At 27.1% G+C, this 13,422-nt stretch overlaps 1 protein-coding gene across 1 annotated transcript; it reads left to right on the top strand.

The window, feature by feature from the left end:
- Positions 1-2,161: 2,161 nt before the first annotated feature.
- LOC112795974 (uncharacterized) lies at positions 2,162-3,560 on the top strand. The gene is made up of 2 exons (XM_025838202.3): positions 2,162-2,725; positions 2,819-3,560. The coding sequence occupies exons 1-2, from the start codon at positions 2,227-2,229 to the stop codon at positions 3,310-3,312; spliced, it is 993 nt and encodes a 330-aa protein (XP_025693987.1). The 5' UTR covers positions 2,162-2,226; the 3' UTR covers positions 3,313-3,560.
- The last annotated feature ends 9,862 nt before the right edge of the window (positions 3,561-13,422 follow it).

Genomic DNA, 13,422 nt, shown 5'->3' with positions numbered 1-13,422 from the left:
CGCCAGATGACGTGGATTTGGATTTGGATTGTAGTATAGCAATGAACCATTCCTTATTTTGTGTCGTAATTTTGGGGAATACTTCAATAAACTTTTCTATACTTAATCTTGTACTGAGTTTAATGTTTAAGCGGTCAATGAGTATTGTGATATATATATTTTAATTTGATCTCCAATTTTTGTTGTTTTTTTTACTTTCGTTTTAAAAATGTTCTGTGAGTTAGATTTTTATAGTCATACAATTTTTAAATGTATTACGTAGTTTTTTGATTGAATGAGTTAGTAAGTTTTGTATTTTATCTATAATTTAATTTTAATGTAGTATACGAGGTTTGTATGGATAATTAATTGTATATCACTATATTATCATATTAATAAAAAATATTGTTTTTTAATTTTTTTTAAATTATTTAAATGTATAAATGTAACTAAATGAATGATAGTATAAAAATTTTTATATTACTTTTTTTTTTTGAATACAAAGCTCAACACAGTAAAGTGGAGCAAACATGGTTATCCAACAAGACAAATAGAATAAAAAAATAAAACTAAAAATTAGACAGATGGAAACTAGAGCAACTCCACAAGGCCGATTTCCAAGTCATCTCCGGTATAGTCATCAACAACACAAAGGATCCACACAACTCCACTCATTAACGCTAAGGAACGTCATGTTGATAACTTCTTCATCTGTTACGATTCAACCTTTAGTATAGGTCTAAGTGCGCACAAGTGATCGTTAAAGGGTCGCAGTCGACTTCACGTGAAGTTGATATTTGAGAATCATTAGATAATTTGACTGATTTGACTAAATTTTCATCTAACAATTTTGACATATCAACTGTACGTAAATTCGACTTTACCTGAATTTTCACCTTCAAATTAATATCATATTTCATAAACCGGGACAGAATGGTCATTAAGACTATGTGTGTTTAAATTATGTTCATAGATAAAGATTTGTATAAAATTAATTTTATAAGTTGGTTTTGATCAAAAGTAAATTGATATTAGTGTGGTTTATATTTAGTAATTTTTATTTAAAATAAATGATAGTAAATTAAATATTGTTTAAGATTACATTATTTAAAATTATTTTTGGATAAAAAATTATAGAAAAAGTCATAAATTTAAATAATTATTTTATGTTATCTTATAATTTTATTTTAAATATTTAAATAAATTTTAACATTCATTTTTTAGTACTCTAATGAGATTAATAAAATTATAATACAAAGTAAAAAAATATTCCATACAAAAAAAATAACAATAACAATAAAAAATTTATAAACAAAAAATAACATAAGTTTTATAAAAAAAATAATAATATGTATAAAAGAATATTAGAAAAAAATTATAAAAAAATAAACATATAAATAATGAAAAACATAATTGGTACATAAAAAATAAATTTTAGAATGACATAAAAAAGTGAACACAAAAATTAAAATTTGTAACTTTTGATAAAAATGGGTTGAAGGATAAAAATCACTGCTACATTCAAAAAATAAAAAAATTACAAAAAATAAATGAAGTGTTTAAAAAAGTCAAACACATTTCTCTTTTCTTCTATGCAAAACCAAACGCACCCTAAAGACTATAAGTATTGGTTTTCGAGTATTTTATGAGCTTATTAGTATAATTTTTTAGACCAAAAATATTATTTGTACACTCAAATTAGCTATTAAAATTAGACATTAATATATTTGTGTATAAATATATATGTAATTTAATTTATTCTTAATGTATATTTATATTACAACATGTATTTTATATTTGTAGCTAATTTTAATAGCTGATTTTGATGTAAACTTAGCATTACTTTTTTTTAGACCCACTTGATTGTGGAAATTCTCCAAGGTGCACTACCCCATTGAAGCCACCACGGATTGGAGACTTTTTTTTTACTCCCTCTTTTGTCGCTGTAAATAGTTGTAGACCAAAATAAGGATCAAATTTTTTTTGCTTCCAAATAGTGTACACAAAATAACGAAATGTGTTAAAGAACATGACTATAAGAAGTTAAGAGCGAACCTAGACGGTTTTGCAAGCAAGGTTCATGAAAAACTGAAGGTGGTGTCATAATTTGGGCTACATTCATTATCATATCAAATACCATGGTGCAAAGTGCAAATTACTAACCAAAATTAAAACTCAGAAAATCGTCCACCATTGTTAAAGTGCCAGCAGTCAATCATACTCTACCTGCATCATGCTTGGGCAGTTATGTATAAATTAATGCCCATCCGCCTCCCTCTTCCATCATTCTCAAACCACGTCCACGTGATGATGGCCACGGCGCCGCCAAGGATTCCGGTGAGGTTTCACAGAGTGGCTGCGGCCTTTGATGCTGAAGTGGCACGGGTGAGGCTCTGCGAGAGCAGCGGCAGCGAGCATTCCCCGCCGGAGACTTCGAAAGATCTGTTTGATCTGGTGAACTCCTTCATGGAGAGCAGCGACAAGGCACGTGAAATAACGGAAGAAGAGGAACAGAGTGTTAATGGCGAGGAAGGAGTGGTTGAAGAAAGAACAGATTGCTTTGATTCCGAGAAAAGGGAAATGCTGCAAGATCTATTTGCCTGTGGCGATGGTGATGATATCGAAAGGGACTTGATTAGAAGAGAGGTTGAAGCTGCGGTTGCTTGTGGAGTTGTTTCGAAAACTAATTTTCCTGAATTCAAACGTAAATTGATGTCTCACTTGAGAGAGAAAGGTTTTGATGCTGGTGAGTACAAGTTACTAATTGCTTTAATTATTCAAAAATCAATCACTTGTTTTGAGAGTTAGTTATTTAATTTGAATCTGCACTAAACTGCAGGGCTTTGCAAATCGAAGTGGGAGAAAAATGGAAGATTAATAGCTGGTGGCTATGAGTACATTGATGTGAATTCCTTAGGAAAGCGATACATTGTTGAAGTCTCCCTGGCTTCAGAGTTCGAAATAGCGCGCCCTACAATTCAATATTCTTCATTGCTACAAGTTTTCCCACTCATATTTGTTGGCAGAGTGGAAGAACTGAAACAAGTTGTGAAGCTTATGTGCAGTGCCATAAAGGGATCCATGAAAACAAGGGACCTGCATGTTGCTCCATGGAGCAGAAACGTGTACATGGAAGCCAAGTGGTTTAGCTCTTACAAGAGAACAACTAATGCAGTTTCAACCAAAAATGCATCATCATCATCAGATTCTTTGTTTCTTGAAAGGTTCATTGGATTTGAACCTCGGCCTATTATAAAAGCGCACAATTGCAGGGATTATCATGCCGATAAAACTAGGTTGAGGATCGGCCATTTGACATCCACATTCGAATAGCTCCATCCCTATCTCCATAAAAGTACTTTCTTTTAATTTATTAGTTGATGAGTGATCGATTTTGTGAAATATATTAGTCCCGAGCACAAAATACGCTTGAGAAAGAATTTCTCAAATGCGTGTGTCTTATGGCTCATTTTATTATGTATGTATATATTTTGTAAAGGAATTAGGGGTTCATTATCCTTAGCATTGTTTTTATTTGTTGGAGAAATAAATATTGTGAAAAGAATTGAATAATGGTTGTTGGCAAGGAGCATCCCTATTAAAAGTATAGCGATCTACTATTATAGCATGAAGTTGAGCTGCAATTTCTTGCAATAGTTTACCCCAAACATGATACCATGTATATTCTTATCTGTATTACTAGGTCCACCATTTATCCTCGTTGGATAGAAAGAAAAACAAGTCTCTTTTTTCTTTTTCCATTGGACTTGAAGGATATCATTTCTCAATCGAATCAAATGTAAATTTGAATAAAGTATCATAGGACTACAACTATGTATATCCCACTAAAGGAATATTCTTTTTTTTTCGAGTATAGCGTGTGTACCAATTCTTTTGCATTATGTACACAAAAAATATAAGTTATTACATATATATAGAAATATAGAAATATGTATTTGATATTGCATAAAATTGTTTTACTATATTATTGTAAATAGTTTTTAGGTAAAATTTAGAGGTGCAATTACAATATAAGCCAACTAAGTCAATCTTCTTTTATTTTTTATTTAAAATTTAAAAAATTAGGATAATAATTTTTTTTATAACGAAATTATTTTTTAACTAATTAATTGGAGTTGATTTCACTCCTATTTTAATTTGTAATATTACAACCCTTGTTTCTCCAACCCTTTGCCAAAGGTGTGAAGTAGTTTATAGTCTCTACTCTTTTTGGTTCTTTTGTTTTCATGTTTTTCAGATAATACTGTAATTATATGGCATATAGACATATAGTCATTGTGCTAACTACAATATTACAACACCTAATTCGTCAAAGATACTTCTCTCTCTAATCTCATTTTCGCTAAATTCTTCTTTTTCTCCTCTAAACCACGTTAAAATCAGTTACTTTAATTTAATTACCGTATATTTTATGTATCTATGAATGTTATATAGATTTTAAGTTAGATGATATCATTTTGGATGTTTAAATAAAGTCAACCTTATTAGAAAAAGGATGTTGACTTAGTCTCCTATAATTACATGAAGAGGGTACCAAAGTCACCTGAAGTGTCCTTAGCTATGATCATTCCATTAATGTGAAAGTGGCTTTATTTGTCGTCTTCTTTGGTTCTGGCCATGCACCTTTTTTTACCTTTTTATTGCTTTTGTTTCATGATTCGCCAAGTGAAATTAACAAGCACGTCAAATTAAATGCATGCGTGTATGTGAGACTTGAATGTATTAGAGAGAAAGAGAGGATATTTAGAGGGAAAATTGTAAAGATGAAATTATATATTCATATATTAATTTTGTACATGATATAATTAATGCTTATATGAAACTAATTAAAGAAACTCAACTAAACTAAAGATGAACTTTATTCATCTATATATTAACTATGTACATGATAATGCTTATATAGCTTAAAGAAACTAAAGATGCATGGAATTCTATTAACTATGTACAAACTATAAACTAATTAAACTAATACCCATATACCAATCTTAATTATTACAATCATATATTGTCTTGTGTAAAAGTTAGCATGCAATACATGCAGCTTTAGCATCATGTGGCACTTTGCCTATCACTTTTCATGCTTTAGAAATAAATTTCAAGGCTTGGCATATTGTTTTGTTGTTTCCACTAGAAGAATCACTCTTGTTTTTCTTTAAAGATGATGATTTATTATTATCATGGTTGTTTTTTGAACTTTTAAAACTCATTATTATAAATAGTATAAAGAAAAGAAGTAAAAGATAGAAGTAGTAGATCAGATGTTGCGAATTTTTTTCTTAAGCTAATGAAATCTATTTATAATGTTCAATAATTTAGTTAACAAGGTAAAAAAATTTTTATTTAACCATTGAAATTGTTATTATAATAATAACTGTCCACTATATACAATGTCACTGTGACATACACAAATATAGTAGGATAACACGTGATGAATTAAAATTCAATACAAAGAGTTATTATTCATTTTTAATTTTAATAAAATTGAGAGAGTACGTGAGAGAGTACGTAAAAAAAATTTGTATATTTCTATTGAATTGAAAATTAAAAAAAAATAACTAACTATATATAATACATGATTCGCCAAGTGAAATTAACAAGTACGTCAAATTAAAAGCATGCATGCCTGCATGTCCATGAGACTTGAATGTATTAGAGAGAAAGAGAGGATGTTTAGAGGGAAAGAATAGTAATAGTAAAGATGAAATTATATATTCATATATTAACTTTTTACATGATAATTAATGCTTATAGGAAACTAATCAAAGAAACTAAACTAAATATGAAATTTATTCATCTATATATTAGCTATGTACATGATAATGCTTATATAGCTTAAAGAAACTAAAGATGCATAGAATTCAACTACGTACAAACTATAAACTAATTAAACTAGGGGAATGCTAGGGGGACAATGACTTTGTTGAACAATGTGAACAATCACCAATCAAATAAAAACACACTATACCTCCAAATTAAACTTCTAAATTTTAATATTAAAATAACTATCCGTAAACTAGTAAAATGAACATCCGATATATCTATTGTTTACATTGTTTAATATTTTCATTGTTCACCTATACTTTTTCATTAAACTAATATCCATATACTAATTTTAATTATTATAATCGCATATTGCCTTGTGTAAAAGTTGACATGCAATACATGTAGCTACCTTAGCACCATGTGCCACTTTGTGGGTCACTTTACATGCTTTAGAAGCAAATTTCAAAGCTTGGCATATTACTTTGTTGTTGCCACTAGAAGAGTTACTATTATTTTTTTTGAAGATCATTTATTACCATCATTGTTAGTTTTTGAACTTTTAGAATTCATTATTATAACTAGTATAAATTAAAGAAAAGAAGTAGAAAATAAGAATAAATCAGATGGGGCGAATTTTTTTCTTAAACTATGGAAGTCTATTTATAATTTTCAATAATTTAGTTAATAAAGTAAATTTTTTTGTTTGACTGTTGAAATCGTTAATATGATCACGTATATACAATATCACTGTAACATGCACAAATGTAGTGGGATGACATGTGATAAATTAAAATTCAATAGAAAAAGTTATTATTTATTTTTATTTTTGATAAAATTAAGAGAATACACGAGAGTACCTAAGAAAAATTTGTATATTTTTATTCAATTGAAAATAAGAAAGAATAATTAATTATATATATAGACATATACAAAACAAATTAATAGAATTTTAAATTTTAAATTACATAAATAAACTAATAGAATTTTAAATTTTAAATTTATTCATGAACGTGTAGATGATTCAAACAGTACTTTGCCCATTTTGTCACATGCTTTAGAAGCAAATTTCAAGGCTTGGCATATTGTTTTATTGTTGCCACTAGGGGAGTTACCATTATTTTTCTTTGAAGATGATAATTTATTATCATCATGGTTATTTTTTGAACTTTTACAACTCATTATTATAACTAGTATAAAAAAGAAGTAGAAGATAAGAGTAGATAAGATGGTGCAAGTATTTTTTTTAAGCCACTGAAGTCTATTTATAATGCCCAATAGCTTAGTTAACAAGGTAATTTCTTTTTATTTGACGGTTTTAGTTGTTAATACGATAAATAATAAACCGTGCACGTATATACAATGTCATTGTTACATGTAGACGTGATGAATTAAAATTTAATACCAAAGGTTATTATTCAATTTTTTAATAGAATTGAGAGAGTATATGAGAGAGTACATATAAAAAATTGTATATTTCTATTTAATTAAAAATAAAAAAATAACTAATTATATATATATACAAATATAAAATAAATTAATAGAATTTTAAATTTTAAATTACACAAACAAACTAACAGAATTTTAAAATTTAACTTTTTTTGTATGAATTTCTAAAGATAGTTTATTCAATATTATTATTATTATTATTATTATTATTATTATTGATTCAAATAAAAAATTATTATAGATTAATTAAAAATACATTACCCTTTCTTGGTAGGATCTTTGCATATTATTTAAATAATATTAATTTTCCTAATTTTTGGTATAATTGATACTGCAGTGACGGATCCAGAAAATTTTGATAGTGGGGCAAAATTTATATAACATCATAATTATTTTTATAATAAAAATAATATATGTATATAAAAAATTAAATATTAAATTATTTATTAATTATTATATATCTGTGTATAAATATATGTATTGTTTAACTTATTTTTAATATGTATTTTATATTTTAATATATATTTTATACAAATAATTATTTTTTATGTACATATAACATAATTATTGTTATGATTATATTTTATTATTGTAAAATATGATTAGTCTTCAAAATATCTAATATATAAATTACAATACTAAAATAGTAATTTAAATAATAATATATAATTTAAATTTCTATTATTTTAGGTTTTATATTTTAAAAAATTAAATAATTTTTCTGTTAACTGCCATCAAAATTTCTCTCTTTTTATATATATTACTAAATAATTATTTAAAAATTCACTTCCTAACACAATTAGAAGTTGACTCTTATTTATATTTATAGTTAAAAAAGTCTATGCAAAAATTAAAGCTAATTTAAAAAGAAGATAAATAATATTCTTTTGAGTTGATTTTAAAAAAAAAATACTAATTTCGTTTAAATTTGAGAATTGATCATTCTAAATTTTAACGAATTTCTAATATAAAATTTTTAAATTAACGATTAAGTACCAAAAATTGAGTAAAAATTTATTGTGGGGTCAAATTTAATAATCTAATGGGGGCAAATAAATATTATTATCATATACTACTCAAAAAAATTCCAAATTGTAGTAGGGGCGCTTGCCCCTACAACAATGTATGTAGAACCGTCCCTGAGTTGATAGATATAGTTTTTTCTTTTTTGTTTAGTTACTGCAAATAATAATTTTGTAAAAATAAACTAAATAAAAAAATTATCAAATTAAAAAAATCAAAAGTTGCAAGTGCTCAATGTTGACAACCAATTAACAAACATAGTTTTATCATCTCATCAGTCATCACTAAATAGAATCAGCTAGTAATGTGAACATGGACATGCATGATGTCTAGTCTCTTATTTCTTTTATTGCTTCTGTAGTTGAAGTGAGTCATTAATTAATTAACTAATTAATTAATATAATTAAAATGCATGATTTCTTCTACTGCTCTTATAGCTAAAGTGATTCATTAATTAATTAACTGATTAAATTAATGTAATTAAAATGCATGAATGATGATTGATAGAACAATTTTTTTTAGACCCGATTATGACAAATAATTAGATTCTTTAATATAATATATTTTTATTTTTAATATTATTTTTCATATATAACTACTATTCAAATAATTTTTATCAAAGCAGTTCTTTTTAATTTTTTTATTGGCCAGTTTCTCTTTTTTCTTTAGTATAGACTTTTTTTTTTTCAACACATGTACTCTTAACACAAAATGGTACTTTACCCGTTTTGTCACATGCTTTGGAAGGAAATTTGAAGGCTTTGACATATTATTTTATGAAAAAATATAGATAGACAATGAAGATATTAAACAATATGAATAATAAATATATCGAATATTCATTTTATTAGGTGTTGAAATAGTTATTCTAATATTAAGATTTAAATAAATAATTTAGAGATATAATATGTTTTAATTTAATTAGTAATTATTTATGTTATTCAAAAAAATTATTAGTTATGTAGCATTATTCTTATTTTATTATTATCCCCGGAAGAGTCACATTATTTTTCTTTGAAGATAATGATTTATTATATCATCGTTGTTTTTTGAACTTTTGGAACTCATTATTATAAGTAGTACGAAGAAAAGAAATAGAAGATAGGAGCAGATGGTATTTCTAATAGCTTAGTTAATAAAGTAAAACTTTTTTGTTTGACGGTTATAGTTATAATTGTTTTTTTATTAAAGATATCAAATCTGCAATCTCTAAATATGTATGGAAAGACTATACCAGTTGAACTATAACTTGTTGGACAGTTATAATTGTTAACATGATAATAACCTTTCACGTTGTTAGTCGAAAAATATTCTCGATCAGGACAAGCCAATTCAAAATGATGTTAAGATGGAAACAAAGGTCAAGATAACGCACGTGCAGGCATTTATTATAAGTTACTTAACACGGACTCGACCTAGACATCTTGAGAAATCGAATAAGTATTCAATTGAAGAATCAAATAGGTGTTCGAATGAATTGAAGAATCGGATGGTTACACTAAGTAGGGAAGTTGAAGGCTTTCTCTAAGGAGTGCGCATACAAGACATCACCATGCAATTAATAGTCAGTTATAAAAGTAGATTATAAATATTAGCAAGTTTTAGGAAAGGAAAAGTATAAGTTACCAACATATTATCTGCCAACTTATTGTCAACAATGATTAATTATTATATTTTAAACATATATATAAAGAGACACATCCAAAAAATATATTTATATTAAACACAGCTATAAAAAAGATATTTTTATTAGACACATCCACAAAGACACCTCTATTAAATATAGTTATAAATAAGAGTTAGCAGATGTTGGTAGAAACGTTGTTGGTAACGTAGCATGATTGTTAAGGAAATAAGGGTTAGAACTTTTCTTTAGAAATATACTCAATCACACTCACATCCCAGCAAATTTCTGAGTCTGCATTCGAGTTCAATTTCTGTAAAGTTTCTTCCACGGTCTTAAAAACATTTTTTTAAAGACATTTTTTAAAAATTAAAATTTAATACATATAATTAATTAAATTTTGTTATTTTTATTAAAATTAGACCAAACAAATTAGTTTTGTCAAAAAATTAATAAATTAAATTTAAACCGGTCTAAATTAATATTTTTTTTTATAAAAAATGACTATAATATCTATATTATTATGAAAAATAACTAAAATATTCCTATTATATATATTGAAAACTCTAAATCCTAATCTTACGACAGAGGAGAAAAGAGCTAGAATTTAGGATTTTCAAAATTAATATATATAATAAGAGTATTTTAGTCATTTTCTATAATAGGGGTATTGTATTCATTTTTTATAAAAAATAATATTAATTTAGACCGTTTTAAAATTTGATTGATTATTTTTTGGTCAAATTAATTTGTATGACTTAATTTTGACAAAAATAATACGATTTAATTGATTATATGTGTTAAATTTTAATTATTAAAAAATATCTTTTAAAAAAAAAGACGTTTTAGACGTCTTTATCGGAGTAACTACTTTTATATTTTATATATTATAATATTATTTATTGTCTTTTTGTTTTCGAAATAAATACAAAATATTGGTTAGTTGACTTATATTCAATATTTCAAATTTCTTTGGGCCGTGTGTAGTTGTTGGGTTGTATTTTTATTTTTTGGTCATGAAAGACTAATAATGAAAGTAGAGTAATTACCCAAATCAATCCATTAGGATTTTAAAATTGGATATTTTAATCTTTAAAAAAAATTAATATATAGATCAATTTCTAAGGTTTTATTTCGACAGATAAATTAGTCTCTAGTTTATTTTTTGGCAAAGTAATTACTCAAATCAGTCCCCAAAGATTTTAAAAATGGACATTTTAGTCCCAAAAAAACTAATGTACAAATCAATCCTCAACGTTTCTCTCTTAGACATAGCAGTCCTCCGTCTAAAAATAAAATAAAATAAAATTGTTATTATTATTGTTATTATTATTATTATTATTATTAATTGTACAATAATATTGTACTATATTTTTTTATATTTTTTGGACAAAAATAATGATAAATTTATTCATTAGATTCTTATATATGTATAGTCACTCAATAATAACAATAATAATAATAATAATAATAATAATAATAATAATAATAATAATAAAATTATTAGAGATTATTCTACAAGAAATTTAAAGTTAAAATCGTTTGATATTTTTATATTTAATATAATTAAAAGATGTTTTATGTTAAAAATAAAATATGTTTGTAATAAAAAATATGTATTAAAATAAAATATTTTAATTTAAATTTATATTAAATACATATTTTTTCAATACAAACATATTTTTTAAAATAGTAGATTTTTTTATTATATTAAATACAAAAATATAAAATAATTTCAACCTTGAATTTTTTATAAAATAATCTCTAATCATTTTATTTAATTATTATTATTATTATTATTATTATTATTATTGAGTGACTATATATATATATATATATATATAGATATATAAGAATCTAATGAATAAATTTATCATTATTTTTATCTAAAAAATATAAAAAATTATGGTACAATACTATTATGTAATTAATAATAATAATAATAATAATAATAATAATAATAATAATAATAATAATAAATAAATAAATAAATAAATAAATAAATAAATAAAATTATTAGAGATTATTTTACAAAAAATTTAAGATTAAAATCATTTGATATTTTTGTATTTAATATAATAAAAATATGTAATAATTTAAAAAATATGTTTTTATTAAAAAAATATGTATTTAATATAAATCTAAATTAAAATATTTTCTTTTAATACATATTTTTTAATACAAACATATATTTTTTTATATAGGACATCTTTTGATTAAATTAAATATAAAAATATCAAATAGTTTTAATTTTAAATTTTTTGTTAAATAATCTCTAATAATTTTATTATTATTATTATTATTATTATTATTATTATTATTATTATTGATTGACTATATATATATATATATAGTTATAGTACAATGTTATTGTGTAATTAATAATAATTATTATTTTATTTTATTTTATTTTTGGACGGAGGACTATTATGTCTAACAAAGAAAAACGTTGGGATTGATTTGTACATTAGTTTTTCTTGGGGACTAAAATGTCCGTTTTTAAAAATTTTGGGGACTGATCTGGGTAATTACTCTGCCAGAAAATGAACTGGGGACTAATTTGTTTGCCGAAGTAAAACCTTGGGGATTGATTTGTGTATTAATTTTCTTTGGGGACTAAAATGTCCGATTCTAAAATCTTTGGGGACTGATTTGGGTAATGTTACGGCCCGGCCCAAACACCACGCGGACCGGCCCGACCCGTAGGTCACCCGACCCGAACGATTGGGTACGAGACGCTCAACCGTCGACCCGGACACGCGTGAATGACAGCTCTCTACTACAGTTGTACGGAGAAACTTCGAGGAAGGTGGGTCTGTCCTTGTGGGACCCACTTCTGACACGGTATATAAGGGGAGAGCCTTGCCCCTCCCCCAAGGTACGTCACACATATCACTTTACCCATATTGCTCGCCTGCACCATGACTGACTAGAGCGTCGGAGTGTCTTTGCAGGTGACACCCCCTCCTCACGAAGAGCACGGAACGTCGGCTACTCCAATACCCAGCCCTACAACCTGGAGCCAGGCCGCGCCTCACCTTACCCGCCCGAAGATCCCTCCGAACCGTCTGGCATCCGACCATCCGAACATTGGTGCCGTCTGTGGGGATTTGCCTGAATGGACATCGTAGCAGATGCTGCGGACCTGGGCGACAGGGCGAACCTAAGGGGAGCAACACCCGTGGCTTCCTCCCGGGCACGTACGAGGTCCCCTCCTCGACGACCCGAGCCACCTTTACGGTCCCAAGAGAGACGCCCCTTCGGGGGAACCGACAGTGACAGCGCTAGGATAATGCAGGAACTGCGCCATAGGGTGCAGAACCTGGAGCGCTAGCTAGCAGATCAGGAGCACCGTCAACAAACCTCTGACCTAAGCTATTTTCCATCCCTCGAGAGCGGGGAAGAACTTCTCAAAGAAGTCACTCCCGGCGCACGCCAACCTCGAGGTCTGAATCTGGAAGTAGCCGGGAAGACCGAGAACGCCCAAGGAGACGACATGACCCCGTGATATACGGCCGATCTGGAGGGACAAAAGCCGTCGGACGAGATCGGAAAGACGGAGGAGA

The sequence above is a fragment of the Arachis hypogaea genome, chromosome 4, assembly GCF_003086295.3.
Source record: "Arachis hypogaea cultivar Tifrunner chromosome 4, arahy.Tifrunner.gnm2.J5K5, whole genome shotgun sequence".
NCBI classification, from domain to species: Eukaryota; Viridiplantae; Streptophyta; class Magnoliopsida; order Fabales; family Fabaceae; genus Arachis; species Arachis hypogaea.
The sequence above is the reverse complement of the archived record's forward strand: the minus strand, read 5'-3'. Positions and strand labels throughout refer to the sequence as shown.